The 17,125-nt window shown below is 39.3% G+C and overlaps 1 protein-coding gene and 2 pseudogenes across 3 annotated transcripts in view; all 3 read left to right on the top strand.

Moving 5' to 3' along the window:
* LOC123286419 (TATA box-binding protein-associated factor RNA polymerase I subunit A-like) overlaps nt 1-14,156 on the top strand; it is a 95,548-nt gene extending 81,392 nt beyond the window's left edge. For 2 of the 3 annotated variants that reach the window (XM_070501650.1, XM_070501649.1), the window contains 2 exons: nt 2,168-2,281; nt 7,389-8,989. In XM_070501650.1, the coding sequence (XP_070357751.1) occupies nt 2,168-2,281; nt 7,389-7,601 (327 nt within the window). In that variant the 3' untranslated portion in view covers nt 7,602-8,989. Of the gene's footprint in view, nt 1-2,167; nt 2,282-7,388; nt 8,990-13,969 lie in introns of those variants that run through there. The other variant, XR_011499489.1, reaches the window with a different exon arrangement.
* Nucleotides 7,622-11,606, top strand: LOC106829533 (serpin B4 pseudogene; annotated as a pseudogene).
* On the top strand, nt 11,465-13,434 carry LOC139042586 (serpin B4 pseudogene; annotated as a pseudogene).
* Nucleotides 14,157-17,125: the final 2,969 nt, after the last annotated feature.

Here is a 17,125-nt window from a genome sequence, read left to right as displayed (position 1 = left end):
TATTAGTACTTTATCCCTTCATATTGCAAAATAGCATTCCATTGTATGGATATATCACATTATATGTATCTGTTCATTAGTTGTTAGACATCTGGGTTGTTTCCACTTTTTGGTTATTGTGAATAATGCTGCTGTGAACATTTGGGTACAAGTTTCTATAGGGATGTTTGTTGTAATTTCTCTTAGGTATATACTTAGGAGAAGGATGGCTGGGTCATATGGTAATTCTTAAACTTCATAGACCGTTTTCCAAAGTGGCTGCACCATTTTATATTCCTACCAGCAATATATGAGGATTCCAGTTTCTCCACATCCTTGCCAACCTGTGTTACTGTCTGTCTTTTTCATTATAGCCGTCCTAGTGGTTGTGAAATGGTAGCTCATCATGGTTTTGATTTGCGTTTCCTTAATGACCAATGACGCAGCATGATCCTTGTAAAGCATAAGTCAGATCGTGTCACTCCTCTGCTGAAGACACTGTGATAGCCTCCTGTTTCACTCGGAGTAGAAGCCAAAGTCCTTCTGATCGCCTGCGAGTTCTGCGTGGTCCGCTCACTCCCTTTTCTTCTTCGACCTCTCTGACCTCATCTGCTGTCGCTCTCCCTCTTGTGTTTTCTTCTCCAAACTCACTGCCTCCTTGCTGTTACTTGAACAGGCCAGATATGCTCCTGCCTCATTGCCTTTGCCTTAGCGATTTCCTTTACTTGGAAAGGTCTTTCTTCAGGTCTCACTATGGCTACCCTCCTGCAGGTCACATTTCTGAGAGGCCTGCCATGGCTGTTTACCATTGCAGCTGCATGCCACCCCCCCACTTTCCAGCTGGCACTCCTGATCCCCTTATCCTGCTCCATCCCAGGATACTTGCTAATTTAATTACTAAGTTTCTTGGTTATTGTCTCTCTAAGATAGAAGTAAATTCCACCAGGGCCGGGATCTAGATCAGTGCCTGGCATCTTCTGTTACATTTGTTCAGTAAAAGACAGTTTATCCACAAATAACTTCACATGACTATCTCAGATAGCTTTTATTAATACAGTAACCATTGCATCAGTTTGATATCTATTGGAGCCAAAAAAATCTGGAAAAAAAATTTATTGATCGAAAATTTAGTTTAAGGAATAAAGTTATGTACGTCTATAAAACATTGGGCAAGTTACAGGCCCTTTTTGTCCAGAATTTGTTTTGTAAAATAAAGGATGGAATCAGTGGTTTCCGGATACTTGTTTGGCTCTATATGAATTACTTAGGGCGTTTGTTGAAAATATAGATTCCTGTCTCCCCTCCCCTCCTGCTGAATCAGAGTCTGAGTCTCTGTAATATTTATTTTTAACAAGTGCCCCAGATAATTCTTACATACAACTAGATTTAAGAAGAACTGTGATAGATAATTCCCAAGTTTCCTTTAAGCTCCAAAATACTACAATTTGATGTTCTACAAATGAAATCTCGATCTCTCTTTCTGAGTTGGAAAGATGAGTATCGTTATTATGCTGAACAACCAATATATATATGTTTACAGGAAGAATTGATTTAAAATTCACTTCCATTTACTTTAAGGTCAGTTTTATTGAAGTACCTTAAATTAGAGTAATAGAAATAGAGATTCGTTCCCATGAAAAAGAAGAGCTCCGAGTTCTGTCAGCAAAGCTTTGGTGTTCTGGGGAGAAAATATTTTTATTAAAATTTGTCCGTAGCTGATGAAATTCTTATATTGGAGTTCTGTAAATCGAGTGGTAGAGCTCAATGGGAGCTCAGGAAACGTCTAGTCCATTGCTCTCATTTTGTGGATAATTAGGAGGCTGAGAGCAGTGAAGAAGTCAGTGTTGCTAGAACTCAGGTTTTCTGACTTTAATATTCTTCCTCTCATACTAATTAAAATTTTTGTCTTCAATATATGTCTTAACTGCCGACGTTCTTTGGACTGCTGACTTAAAATTGACTGTGTTATAGTTATCTGGTATTTTAATTTAATTGATGGAAAAGATTTTATCACATAAGATGTAATATTAGTTTCACTAGGTGAAATACAGTAATATGTTGACAGCAGTATCTAGGCAAAGGAATTATAGGTTGTTTTTTAATGTAATCAGAAAAAAATAGCTTTCTGAGGCAGAGATTGGTTAAGGCAAGGATTTTACATTTTTGTTAGTCATCTCTGTTTTGACAGATTATTTGGAAGCTTGGGAGTGAAATTCTGTATTATCACCCTAAAAGCAACGTGGAGGCATTCAATACCTTTGCTGACCGGATGAAAAATATTGGCGTCATGAATTACTTAAAGGTGAGCTTGTGGGCTTTGTGAATTTACATTTGCAGGGGTCATTTTTATAAGTTGTTCGTCTCTGTGATAAGGTAGGTAATGATGTAAAAAGCATGGAAAAAGGGTGAGACACCTGGATGCATAAGAGAAGCCAAAAGAAAGCAGCGTTATGAGAACTGTTTACTTCTCCGTGTCCTGTCGCCTACCCTGTTCTCTGAGAGCAGATACCTTCTCTTTGTATAGCTCTGGCTGCCGAAACCAGGCTTCCAGAGATGGCAGCTGTTCCTCATTAGGATGATGGGCCAGATCCTAATATCTTTGCTTAAGTCATTTGAGCTCCCTAGGAATTGGTGCTTTTGGAAAAAGAAAAGAGCTAAACACATTGGGAATTTGAATACATGAAAAAGTATTTTTTCCCCAGCTTTATTGAGATATAATTGACATATAACATTGTGCAAGTTTAAGACGTACAAAGTGATGATTTGATGCACACATGTATTGTGAAATATTTATCACAGTGAGGTTGGTTAACACGTGCTTCACCTCACGTAATTACTATTCTGTTATTGTCATGAAAACAGTAGAGCTCTGCTCTCATAGCGTCTTTCAAGCGTGCAATCCAGTGTCAGTAACTGTGGTCACCATGCTGTGCATTAGATCCCTGGAACTTAATTATCTTCTGACTGAAAATTTGTATCCTTTAACCAACATCTCTGCATTTCCTCCACCCCTCAGTGCCTTCCATCCACCATTCTGCTCTCCGTTTGCATGAGTTCAGTGTTTTTAGATTCCACATGTAAGTGAAATTATATGGTATTTGTTTTCATCTGACTTGTTTCACTTAGCATAATGCTCTCAGGGTCCATCCGTGTTGTCGAAAATGGGAGGATTTCCTTCTTTTTTATGACTGAATAATATTCGATTGTGTGTATGTGTGTCACATTTTCCTTATGCATTCATCTGTTGATGGGCACTTAGGTTGTTTCCATGTCTTGGCTTTTGTCAGTAGTGCTGCACTAAACGTGGGAGTGCAGAAATCTATTTGAGACAGTGATTTTATCTTTGGACCTATACCCAGAAGGGAGATTGCTGGATCATATTGTAGTTCTATTTTTAGGTTTTTGAGGAGCAACCATACTGCTCTCCATAGTGGCTATACTGATTTATATTCCCACCAGCAGTGTACATGTGTTTCATTTTCTTCACGTCTTTACCAGCATTTGTTATCTCTTTTTGATGATAGCCACTCTAACATGTGAGATGATATCTCACTGTGGTTTCATTTGTGTTTCCCTGGTGGGTAGAGATGTTGAACACCTTTCCCATACTTGTTGGCCTTTTGTATGTCTTCTTTGGAAAAATGTCTATTCAGGTCCTCTGCCCATTTTTTAATTGGATTTTTGGGGGTTTTTTTGCTATGGAGTTACATGAGTTCCTTATATATTTTGGATGTTAACCTCATAGTAGGTATATGGCTTGCAAATATTTTCTCCCATTCTGTAGGGTGCCTTTTCATTTTGTTGGTTGGTGGTTTTGCTTGCAGAAGCTTTTTAGTTTGATGTAGTCCCACATGTTGATTTTTGCTTTTGTTTCTTCTGCTTTTGGTGTTGTATCCAAAAAAATCATTGCCAAGACTAATGTCAAGGACCTTCCTCCCCCATGTTTTCTTCTGGAAGTTTTACGGTTTTAGGTCTTCCATTTAAGTCCTTAATTCGTTTTGAGTTAATTTTCGTGGGTGGTGTAAGATAGGAGTCCAGTTTCATTCTTTTGCTTATGAATATCCAGTTTTCCCAACACAGTTTATTGAAAAGACTGTTTTGTCCCCATTGAGTCTTGGCCCCCTTGTCAAATATTAGTTGGCTGTATATGCATCAGTTTATTTCTGGCCTCTCTATTCTATTCCATTGGTCTACATGTCTGTTTTCACACCAGTACCATACTGTTTTGATTTCTATAGGTTTGTAATACCGTTTGAAATCAGGAAGTGTGATGCCTCCAGCTTTGTTCTCTCTCAAGATTGTGTTGGCTATTCAGGATCTTTTGTGGTTCCATACAGATTTTAGGATTTTTTTTTTCCTGAGGAAGATTAGCCCTGAGCTAACATCTGCCAATCCTCCTCTTTTTTCTGAGGAAGACTGGCCCTGAGCTAACATCCATGCCCATCTTCCTCTACTTTTTATATGTGGGACACCTACCACAGCATGCCTTGCACCCGGGATCTGAACCGGCAAACCCCGGGCCGCCAAAGCAGAACGTGCGCACTTAACTGCTGCGCCACCGGGCTGGCCCCAAGGATTGTTTTCTATTTCTGTGAAAAATGCCATTGGAATTTTGACGGGGATTGCATTGAATCTACAGCTGGCTTTGGGTAGTATGGACATCTGAACAATATTAACTCTTCCCATCCATGTGTGAAAGTGTTGTACCGTTCCTAATGTTTAGGGGGACTTCCTCTCCAAATTCATATGTTCTTTGATAAACATCGTAGCCAAAAGGACTGAGATGTTTCCAAAATGTTAGCTATCTTCATCTCTGTGATGTATATTTGACTAAAAGAGCACTTTTTCAATAAAGTTTTTAAATGCTTTGCTTTTTCATTTTTTTCTGTATCCCTAAATAAAGTTTTACTGGAACATAGCCACACCCCTTCGTTTCCATATTGTTAATAGCTGCTTTGAGCGTGACAGATGACAGAGTAGAGTAGTTGTGATGGAGACCTTCTGGCCTACAAAGCCTAATATGTACTCTGCAGTTCCTATTTTGTTTTATTCTTGCTTTTTCTAGTTTCCAAGTTTTCTTTATTGTGGTAAAATATATGTAACATAAAATATGCTATGTTAACCATTTTTGATTGTACAATTCAGTGGCATTAATTACATTCATAGTGTTGTGCAGCCATCACCAGTATTTGTAAAACTTTTCTGTCACCCCAAACAGAAACTTTGTACCCATTAAGCGGTTAATCCCCATTCACTTCTCCTCCCAGCTTCCAGTAACCTCTAATCTGTTTTCTGTTTCTATGAATTGACCTATTCTAGATATTTCATATGAGTGGAATCATGTATTTGTCCTTTCGTGTTTGTCTTATTTCGCTTAGCTTACTGTTTTCAAGACTTATCCATGTGGTGGCATGTGTCAGAACTTCATCCCTTTTTATGGCTGAATAATATTCTGTTGTGTGTATTGATCACATTTTGTTTATCCATTCATCTGTTGTTGGGTTGGTTCCACCTTTTGGCTATTGTGCATAATGCTGCAGTGACCATTGGCCTACAAGTATCTGTTTGAGTCCCTGTTTCACTTCCTTTGGGTATGTACCTAAGAATAGTATTAACTGGGTCACATTATATATATAAACATATACATAGAAACATATAATTCTGTGTTTAACTTTTTTATGAATCATCAAACTGTTTTCTACATTGGCTGCACCATTTTGCACTCCCACAGCTTTCTAATTTTGAAGAAGATTTCCCTTACTTTCAGTTTCTTTTTAGAGTGTACTGATTAATTTAGGAAAAAAATCTCCTGAGTTTCTACTCACGTGCCAGGTGCTCTCTTCTGATCTTGTTCTCTGGTATGCCAGTACACCGTGAGTAGAACTTAAATGGAGGCAGTGTATGGTTCCACTTAAGGAGGAACTTTCTTAGTGAACAATTGGAGAAAAGAATGGCCTGTCTTGGTGTTGTGTGCTCCCCTTCTCTTCTTTCAGGAGGAAACTGGATAGCCATTTCGTTGGGGAGGGAGAGTAGACTTTTAACTAAATTATTGGGTATGTCCTTTTGGGCTCATAGTGTCTATTCAGTTGTGGTAAGGAAACCTGAGAAGAACCTTATTTCACACTCCAGAGTCAGAAGGTGATAATTAGAATAGGCAATAAACTGTTTTCTATTGTTTATAATTTTAAAAACACTTACTGCTATTTTCCAGGTTATGTGCTAGAAGTGTTTCTTGCAGTAGAGGGAGACAGACATGTAAATGGAATAAATTATTATGGGTACCGTAATAATGCAACAGACAGTGAGAAGACAAAGGAGAAAATGGCCTGCTCTCTGGAATTGGAGAGGGCTGAGATTGAATGAGCAGAGGCGTCTAGAAAAGAAAGGAAGTGATGCTTGAGATGAGTCTGAAAAGGGAGTGGGTATTCTCTAGGTGTTCGGGGGGCGGGGGTAGTTTGGCATGGCGGGGGGCTGGTCAAGAGCTTGATGGCCCTGTAGCCAGTGCTTCAGTTAGTCTAAAAATCACTTGGCTGGAAGCCAAGGGAAGTAGCGGGGGAGAGGGAGGCCTCCCTGTGTGCCACACCTAAGGAGCTTGGGTAGGCAGTAGGAGCCGTTGAAGGATTTTACACAACGATTAACGTGATGAGATGTCTTTGGCAGCCACGTGGAAGATGGATTGTATGGCGCCAAGACCGGAGAGACCAGTTGAGAAATTATTGCAATAGTTTGTGATGAAGGCCTTGGACTCTGTGGTCTGACTCTACTCACGTGATTAGCTGGATTCCCATTGTTCTCCTCCTTAGCGTCCCCCCTCCCTGTAGTGCTCTTCTTCGTGTAATTATTCTTACTGCTTCTCCTGTGTCAGGGATTCACTTACCTTTCCATCTAAACCGACGTCATTCTTCAATACCCTTTATTAAGATGTCTCTGAGCTTATATAACACGTATAAAATAAGGTATTGATTAACTGCTATGGACCAAAGTAGGCGTTAGGTGGTATGCAAATATTATCTTATTTAATCCTCAAAACTCTCTTCTGAAGGGTTAATGATAATTGTTCCATGTAACAGATAAGACTCTCAGAGGCTGAGTGACATCCTCAGATTTATGTAGCTTTTAATTAGCATCTGATCCAGGTCTCTCTGTCTTCAAAGCCCCCGCTCTGTTCACTAGATCACACTGTCTTCTGTTTGTAAGTTTGTGTGACTGTGCTCTCGTTTACATAGTGTTAATTGTCTCATGTTTGTTTCCTCTTTGTTAGATTGAAATTTTGGATGACAGGGACGATGTTGTTACATCATTTGTGGCCTGCCAAGGTCTTAGCTCATCACATATGTTTACCGAGCTTTTTGACTGATGGTTGTCTAATGACGTATTTGTCAGTGGGCTTTTTCTTATCCTTGTTGCAGATCTCCTTACAACATGCGCTGTACCTTCTGCATCACGGAATGCTTGAGGATGCGAACAGAAATCTCAGCCAGGCAGAGACGTGGAGATACGGTGAAAAGTCATCTTCGCAGGAAGTCTTAATCAACCTTATTCAGGCCTATAAAGGGCTTTTGCAGTATTATGCTTGGTCTAAAAAGAAGATGGAATTGTCCCAGCTCAGTGAGTGGATGTGAGTGGACTTTGTCCGGTGGTGATGAGACTGACTCAGAGGGAGAGAAGGCTGAAGGGCTCGTCTGATTCCCCGGCTTCCCGGCCTGGCTTCATCCACGTGGTACGGAGAACAGACATTTCTGTTGATGGAAGATTCTTGATCATCCTTTATAATATTTCTGATACATCAAAAGGCTTTTCAGACATAAATTAGATATTCATAAATTAAGTTCATGACCATTTTAGATTTGTTACTTTTTAAAATATGATTTCCGAGAATGGTTACACATTTTCTTCGGTAGGCATTATTACATATGATAAATATGTCTTGCTTTGTGTTTAGAATGGAGTTCAGTTTGCTTTGTAGGGTGGTTTCTCAGAATAGTAATATGTTTAAAGAACAGGGCAAGATAAAGTTGTTTTATTTCTGTCCAAAGGTCATAACAATTCTCTCGATTTACTGACCACACCAAAAATTGACCGTGTGTCCTGACTTCTCAAACTGATTCCCTTTCCCTTCCTTTCAGTGGTGATGTCCTCCTCTCCCCCTCTTGTTCTGAGAAGGATTTAATCCACTTTATTTAGAAACATAGGATAAAACAAGTCATTTTAACTGAGAAAAGCAGACAAAAGAATGTAAAAGGAAGGTGATACCAAAAAAGAAGGTAGAACACTAAATAGATACCATGAAATCCTGTTCACCTTCTTGGGATGAGCTACAAATTTAGACTGAAAACCAAAAGGAAAACTATCTACTGTATGATGGGGGAAGCACAGCTGTCCTAGTAGGGAGACTAGAATTAAATAAAATTCACTATAGAGACATTCTCAAGGTGGCTCATAGAGAAGGCACCATAAAAAGTTTCAATAGCATTACAGTAACTTAGGTACTTTGTTCATTCAACAATATTTTTAAAGTACATCCTATGTGCCAGACACTGTTATTAGTGCTAGAAATATGTAGTGAACAGAAATAAGGTCCCTAATTTCATGAAGCTTACATGGGGTCAGATAGAAAATAGACAACAATTTAATAAAATAATACATTTTATGAAAACAATAAAAGCGATGGAATCAGAGAAGGGGAACTTAAGATATGGTAGTCAAAGAAGGCCTCTTTGAAAAGTCGTTTGGACTGAGACCAGTCCAATGAGAAGGAGCCAACTGTTCAAAGATCTGATGTTTCATCGCTGGAGGGAAAAATGATTTGCTTATTTCTCAAAGAAAAATTTTGTCTGTCTACTTTGGAGAATATTTCCGATGCATATCTCTAATACAGCCCAGTCCACTAATGTCACGGGACTGTAAGCTCTCCAGTGACAAGCACTATGTAGTATTCATCTTCGGGTTTCCAACACCATGCACTGTGCTTGGCTTACAGAGGATCTCAATAAATGTTGAATTGAACAAACGAATGAATGAATGAATGGAAATCTGTAATATACTATGCTTGCTTAATAGCCCATTTAATAACTCATGTGGGGACTTAAAAACTAAAGACATGAATTACGTATACATAAAGTGTACGTAGGAATCTGTAAAAACTGGAGGAGGAATAATTAAGTTCCTTATCTAACAAGATTCTTGATGCTCTAGTTAGAAATTGATTCTTTGTAATTAAATTTATATATTACTATCATTAGTCCCCTTATTTCAATACCTGAATTATTTCTTTCTTTCTTTATTTTGGTGAGGAAGATTGGCCCTGAGCTAACATCTGTTGCCAGTATTCCTCTATTTTGTATGTGGGATGCCACCACAGCATAGCTTGATGAGCACTGTGTAGGTCCACGCCCAGGATCCAAATCCATGAACCCTAGGCCACTGAAGTGGAGTACGCAAACTTAACCATCATGCCACTGGGCCAGCCCTATTTATTTTCAATAGAAAAATAAAAATTCAAAGTAAGTTCTGTTTATCTATTCCTATTTACAAACCACACAAAATTTAGTGGCTTAAAGCAACACCATTTTATTATATCTCATGTTTTTGTGGGTTAGTAGTTTGGGCATTTCTTGGCTGAGTAACCAATAGATGCTCCACGTGGCATCAAGTGGAGTTACTTGGTGCTATTTAACTGGAGGCTAGGGTGGTTCAAGGCTCAAAAGGGCTTCACTCCGCTGATGTCTGGGGTGGGAAGTCTGGAAGCCTAGGCTCAGCTGGACCCCACTCTCTTTCCATACCTTCTTGGGTCCTCTCCACATGATACCTCCAGCAGGGTAGTAAGACTTCTTATGTGATGTCTGGCTGCCCCAAGAGTGAAGCTTCCAAAAGATCAAGATGAAAAATGCAGGGCTACTCCTGATCTAGTTTGGAAGTCACACAGCATCACCTCTGAGGCACTCAAGTCACAGGGCCCACCCTGATATAGGAGAGGAGACTGCACAAAGATATGAATACCAGGAGGTGTGGTTCATTGGGGACTGTAGTGGATTGAGCTGTGTCCCCCAAGAAAAGATATGTCCAAGTCCTAGCACTCAGTCCCTGTAAATACGACTATTTGGAAATAGAATCTTTGCATAGTAATGAAGTTAAAGATCTCAAAAAAAAAAAAAAAAAAAGGAAAGGGAAATTTGACACACAGAGGGGAAGGAGACGTGAAGACCAAGGCAGACCTTGGGATGATGCAGCTACAAGCCAAGGAACACCAAGGATTACAACTGACAACAACCAGAAGTGAGGAGAGAGTCGTGGAACAGATTCTGCCTCAGAGCCTTCAAAAGGAACCCACCCTGCTGACACCTTGATTTTGGACTTCTGGCCTCCAGAACTGTGACAGAATCCATTTCTGTTGTTTGAAGCCACCTAGTTTGTGACAATTTTTTACAGCAGCCCTAGGAAACTAAAAGAGAAGCAATCTTTGGAGACTAGCTCCTACAAAAGTTTGAAAGTTCTCCAATTTCTTACTTTATATGGATCTTTTATGACGTATACGATAGTCTCATTGATACAGTTCTTTACTCTTGGCTGTACCTCTTTCTTATAGAAGACAGTACAGAGAAAACTAATTATAAAAGTTGTTGTAAGTGCCATATTATTAGCAGATATGAAAAAAGAAAATGATGTGGTTAACTTATTTTTCTTCATAACATCTGTGGAAAGCACTGCTAAAAAGTTCATGCGCACTGTCAAAAATACCTTTGGTGAATATGTATTATTTATATTTTAAAAAAAGGAATATTTTATTTTAAAATATAGGCAAAAATTCGGAAGTTCAATAACCCATGGAAAAGAAGAGCTTGAATGAAGAAAATATGGATCAAAAAATTAAAACTATAATAGGTCTTTAGTTTGAAAATATTAGCATATCACTCAGTGAAGCAAACACCCACTTTGCATTTGATCTGGTCCTTCAGTTTGGAAAATCAGTGGAGGACAACATTTTCTTTTCCTCTGTCAACGTTTTATCAGCATTAGCCCTGCTCTGTTTAGTGGCCCAAGAAAACTGCATTCAAAAATGAGTAGCCCGTTTAATTTATTGAAGTCACAGAGAATATTAAAGGAAGAGCCACAACAGATCATGTTGAAAAGTCAGGATATGTGCATCACCAATTTCAAAAGCTTCTGACTGAATTAAAGAAACCCACTGATGCATGTGAACTCAATTTCACGAGCAGGCTTTATGGAGAAATGACATATCAATTTCTTCAGGAAGACTTGGATAATGTTAAGAAATTTTACCTAGCCAGTGTGGATCTGCTGATTTTGTAAATGCTGCAGAAGAAAGTCAAAAGATTAATTCCTGGGTGGAAATCCAAACGAATGAAAAAAAATCCAGGACCTATTTTTTAATGGCTCTCTTAGCAACTCCGTTGTGCTGGTTCTGGTGAATGTAGTCTATTTCAGAGGGCAGTGGGACCAGGAATTTGATAAATACCAAAGAGGGAAATTTTTGGCTGAACAAAGATATGAGCAAATCTGTGCAGATGATGAAACAAAGCAAGTCCTTTAATTTCACCTTCCTGGAGGATGTGCAAGCCAAGATCCTAGAAATATTATACAAAGCAAGCATGAATTTGCTGATCTAAGCATGACTGATCACGCTGATCTGAGCATGATTTTGCTGCTGCCAAATGAAGTAAATGGTCTGCAGAAGCTTGAAGATAAACTCACCAATGAGAAATTAATATCCTGGGCAAGTGCGCAGAATATGAGCAAGACAGATGTAGATTTGTACTTACTTCAGTTCAGAGTGGAAGAGAGCTATGACCTCGAGGCTATGCTGAGAGCCATGGGGAGGGTGGATGCCTTCAGTCAACAGGACACCGGCTTCTCAGGCATGACCAGGAGCCACGGTGTCAGTGTCTAAATTGTGGAGGTGACTGAGGAAAACATGGAGGCTGCAGCCGTCACTGGCATGGAAATTGTTCCAACATCATTACCAATTTATGAATATTTCCATTGTAATCACCCTTTCCTGTTCTTCATCAACCACAGTAAGACAAACAACATCCTTCTCTTTGGCAGAGCCTCTTCGCCTTAGAAGCTGTTAGCCTGACACTGCTTTTGGGAGAAGTTCAGAGTCGTTCCAGTAAATTGATTGCTAGAAATAACAGGTTCTCTTTGATTCGTTTTCCTTTCCAATCTCATGGTAACCGCTAAGAATTTAAAGGTTGAAATAGCATGTCTGTCTATCTTTCTTACACTAGATAACTAGAGAATGGGGAACTCTTGGGATTTTAGTTGTTTACCGTCTTAATATGAGTCAACAGTTTAATGTGGCTGTAAAGAGCTAATGCGCTTAATAGCATTGTAATGGGCAAAATAAAAGAGAGAGTGCTCTGCCTGCACCCTGCCCTGATCACACCCCCCCAGAACATTGTGTTCAGTTCTGAGTATCACATTTTAAAAGGTACATCGATTAACAGGAATATATTTGGAAGAGGGCAGCTGGGATAGATTAAAACTATCATTTGAAGGATTGTTGGAAGGACCAGAGACATCTGGCCTAGAGAGCAAAGGCATGAGAGACATCATGACAGCTTTCAATATATGAAAGAATGCCACGTGGAGGATCCTAGAGCTGCTCCACATAGCCTCAGAGGATGGTGGACAGAGGTGCAGAGAGTCAGATTTAGGTGCATCTAATAGTGATGGGCGTTTAGAAACAGGGGGCCCTGCCTTGGGCAGTATTACCTATCACTGACGGTGTTCAAAACATGTTATTTGGTTATTCATTTGTTGAATAAATGATTCCAAGATTCTCTGTATCCCTAGTGCATTATATGGTAGGAGACACTCAGTATGAAAATAATTTTAAAAAGAGATCCAAGGATTTCTCAGCAAATAAACAGCGATCTTTTCCCTATACATCATATAAGATTCAATCACTCCATAATATTTAGTGGGTGTATGCCTATAATGTGTGGGAAACTATGTTGTACTCTGTGAAATTTAATATCAAAGAAATTGTAAAAGTCACATTGACTAAGGGGAGTATGTTTGAAAGAGGGCAGCTTCAGAATATCAAAGTAATGTATCATAGCATTAACACTGTGTGAACGCATTGCTTATGACGTGAAGGGAAGCTGTGACCAAATCTGAAAGAGCCACCCTTATCTTGATCCACAGAGGATTTGATACAGCTAATTTTATCATTTAAATAGCACTGCTAAATTTTAACTTTTGAGGTCATTTTAGTTCCATCTCAGTCAGTACATCTACTGAGATGTCATTACTTGTCAAAGTAATACAGAAGGTTCTGAAAAGATTGCAATACAAAGAAGAACATTCCAAGGGCCCAATGACTGGTTGAGTCCATAATGCTCTAAGAGTTCAGAAGGGGGCCGGCCTGGTGGCACAGTTAACTTCATGCATTCCATTTTGGCGGCCCAGGGTCTTTGGTTTGGATCCTGGGCATGGACCTACGCACTGCTCATCAAGCCATGCTGTGGCAGGTGTCCCACATACAAAATGGAGGAAGATTGGCAATAGATGTTATTTTAGGGCCAACCTTCCTCACCGAAAAATAAAAAATAGACAGATTTTTAAAAAAAGAGTTCAGAAGAGTGTGGGACTGTTTACTGGGGAGGTCAGAGATTAGTGCTAGGAAGTAATGATAACCCTTCCATTTGTTTGCAGTTTTGCAATTTCATTCTTCTCCCCAGTCCCAGATACATATCATTGTTGATTTTGAGAAGCGTGGAATCAAGGAAATGGATGTCATCAATAAAAGGACAAAAAGAGGATAGAGCTGTGCTACACAAATAGAAAACTGCTTTCAGGGAAGCAAGACATCTAGCAGTAAGAGTCTTAGGTCTTAGAGTCACTGTCTTGTTGGATGCTTTTATTAGTTCCAATAGTTTTTTCAGTTATGTTGGATTTTTTAAAGACTTTTATTCTTTCTACCCAATATCTATATCTCACATATCTTATCCCTTTCATTGTCCAGGACTTCCAGAATAATGTTGAACAGGAGCAATGACAATGTTGAACAAGAGAATATTTGTCTTATTCCTGACGTCAGTGGGAATGTCGCTGTTTCACTGTCAAGAATAACATTTGCTGCTGGTTTCTTACAGATACTCATTATCCAGTTAAGGACAATTGCTTCTATTTTTAGGTTAACAGGATTTTTTAAAAAAATCAAGATTAAAAAAAATCAGCCTCTACCGAGATTTAGACAACATATTAAACCTTCCTTGTTATGTACATAAACAGGAAATACAGAGAGGAAAAACAGTCCCTGCTTCAAGGAGCCTAGTCTTGTAGGGGAAAGAGACAAATAAAAATTGCTATACAGTGGGATATATGCAGCACTAGAAACAAGTTCATCTGAAAAACATTTTGGAAATGAGAGTAAAAATAATACATAAATGAATAGAAGTTTGCACAAAGTACAAAGGTAGCTCTGAAGATGGAAAATGATTATCCATGGTGAGTGGAGGAGGAAAGAGACAATAGTAAAGGAAAGCTTCCAATCAGAGACGGCAATATCTAGGGGATAGAAAAAAGAAGTCAAAGGAAGAAGAGGAGCTAAAGCCTGGGGTCATAAAGCTGCCTGTATTTGGAAAATTCTGACCAGTTCATCATTACTAGAATATAAAATATTTGGGCGATGAGAGACTAAAAGGCTGGAAGGTAGGCAGAGACCAAAATGAAGAGTTCTCTGTCATGCTGAGGAGTTAGATTTTATCCTGTGATAAGAAGTCAGTGAAGAGTTTTAAGCAGCAGTGAGAGATAGGCTTAGGACTCCATTTTAGGGCCAGCCTGGTGGCCGAGTGGTTAAGTTCATGTGTTCGGCTTCGCTGGCCCAGGATTTCACCAGTTCCGATCCTGGGTGCGGACTTAGCATTGCTCATCAGGCCATGCTGAGGCAGCATTCCACATGGCAGAACTAGAAGGACCTACAACTGGAATATACAACTATGTACTGGGGGGCTTTGGGAAGAAGAAAAGTAAATAAATAAATAAATAAGGATTGCATTTTATTAGGATCACTTTGACAATAGCAAAGCAGGTGGATTGGAGTGGCAGAACTGGTGGTAGAGAGATCAGTTAAGATGTTGTTACAACGGCCCATACAAGAGAAGATAGAAGATGAAGCCCTAACCTAAGCTAGTGAATTGAAAATAGAGCAAAGTTTCAGACCTATTTGGGAGGGAGAATCCACGGTGACTGACGAGATGCTGGGGGAGGGGATGGGGAGAGAGAAGGAGGTATGTCTAGGTCTATTAATACATTTCAGATTGGATGACTGACTGGATGGCGACGTCATCATCTAAGAAGGGAAGACGAGATGCTGGGGGAGGGGATGGGGAGAGAGAAGGAGGTATGTCTAGGTCTATTAATACATTTCAGATTGGATGACTGACTGGATGGCGACGTCATCATCTAAGAAGGGACGACAGGAGAGAAAACAGGTTTGGTAAAGTATTTGGTCTCAGACTGATTTTTTGAGATGTTTGTGAGATATCTAGATGAAAATATCCTGTAGCAGTTTCATATTATAAATCTGGGGCTCAGCTGAAATGTCTTGCTGGAGACGTGAGTCGTTGTTAAAATTGTTGAGATAACCAGGAAGAGGATAGAGAGCTGTGCTCTACAATATGATAGGCAATAGCCAAATGTGGCTACTTAATTTCTATCTAACAGCTTCATTAAAATTTAATTTACATACCATACATCCACCCATTTAAAGCATACACTCATATGTGGAAGACAGACAAACAAACACATAGATACAGAGAACAGATTGGTGACTACCAGAGGGGAAGACAGAAAGGGCAAAGGGGCACACGTGTATGGTGACGGATGGAAACTAGACTTGGTGGTGAACATGATGGCAGTCTGTACAGAAGCCAAAAAATAATAATGTACACCTGAAACTTACACGTTATAAACCAATGTGACCTCAATAAAATATTTAAAACAAAGTGTACAATTCAATGGTTTTTAGTATATTTAGAGTTGTCCAATCATTACCACAATCAATTTCAGAACATTTTATTACCCCAAAAAGAAACCTTATATCCTTGAGTAGTCACTCTTATTTCCCCTCAATCCTTAAAATTAAACAAAAAAAAATTTTAAGGCTGTACCTGACCGGGTCCCGGCCTCCCCAACCTCATTTCATAACACTCTTCCCCTTGTTCACGTTACTTCAGCCTCCTCTGGCTTCCTTTCTGGGCTTTTTTTTCTTTCTCTTGTCAGAGACATTGTGTTTGTTATTCCCACTTCAAATCCCAGCTCTCGACATGGTTGACCTCTCTTCATCCAGATTTTGGCTCAGATATCACCTCTACAGAGATGTCCTCACTCTATCTAAAGGAGATTCTCTTCCAGTCCTCACCCTGCCCCAGTTGCTTTCTATCTCATCTTCCTACTTGATTTCCTCTATAGCATTTACCACAATCTAAATAATTCCATTTACTTGTTTAGTATCTGTTTTGCTTCACAAGAACGTAAGCTCAACAAAGGAACAGACTTAAGTGTTATGTCCACTGTTGAATGTTCAGTACCTAGGGCAGTGCTAACGTATAGCAGTGCTCAAAAAATATTTGTTGAATGAATGAATGATCGAATAAATGGAGGCCAAGATGAAAGAAAACATGGTATTTTGGGGGAACTTTAAATGGTTGAGCACAGCTAGAGTATAGTTTAATGATCAGAGTTGATGCTGGAGAAGAAGCCATAACATCAAGAGGTTCATATGATATTATAAGGAACTTGCATTTTTATCCTGAAGGCAATAGGAAGCCATAAAAGATTCTGAGTAAGGGAATGACACTATTAGATTTGATTTGTTAAAAAATCATCCTGGAGACAATGACAGACAGATTGGAGAGGAATACCGTGCAGGCTGGAAGATTAGTCAGGAAGACAATGCAGTGATCCATGGAAGAAATAAAGGGTATGAGGATGTACAGTAATATGAGGGTGTAGAGGCAATGGGAGTGGAGAGGATGCAGACTTCCCAAGACGTCACTTGGGCAACTCAGGTTTTTAAGGATGACTGTAGAAAATACCTGCAAAATTATGCTCATGTTGCACTTAGATTTTTCTTTTTAATTAAGTTTAGTCCACTGTAGATAGAGAACTCTGTTCT

This window comes from Equus asinus, chromosome 30 (genome assembly GCF_041296235.1).
Source record: "Equus asinus isolate D_3611 breed Donkey chromosome 30, EquAss-T2T_v2, whole genome shotgun sequence".
Classification (NCBI taxonomy): domain Eukaryota; kingdom Metazoa; phylum Chordata; class Mammalia; order Perissodactyla; family Equidae; genus Equus; species Equus asinus.
Note: the sequence above shows the minus strand (reverse complement) of the source record. Positions and strands in the feature narration are given on the sequence as shown.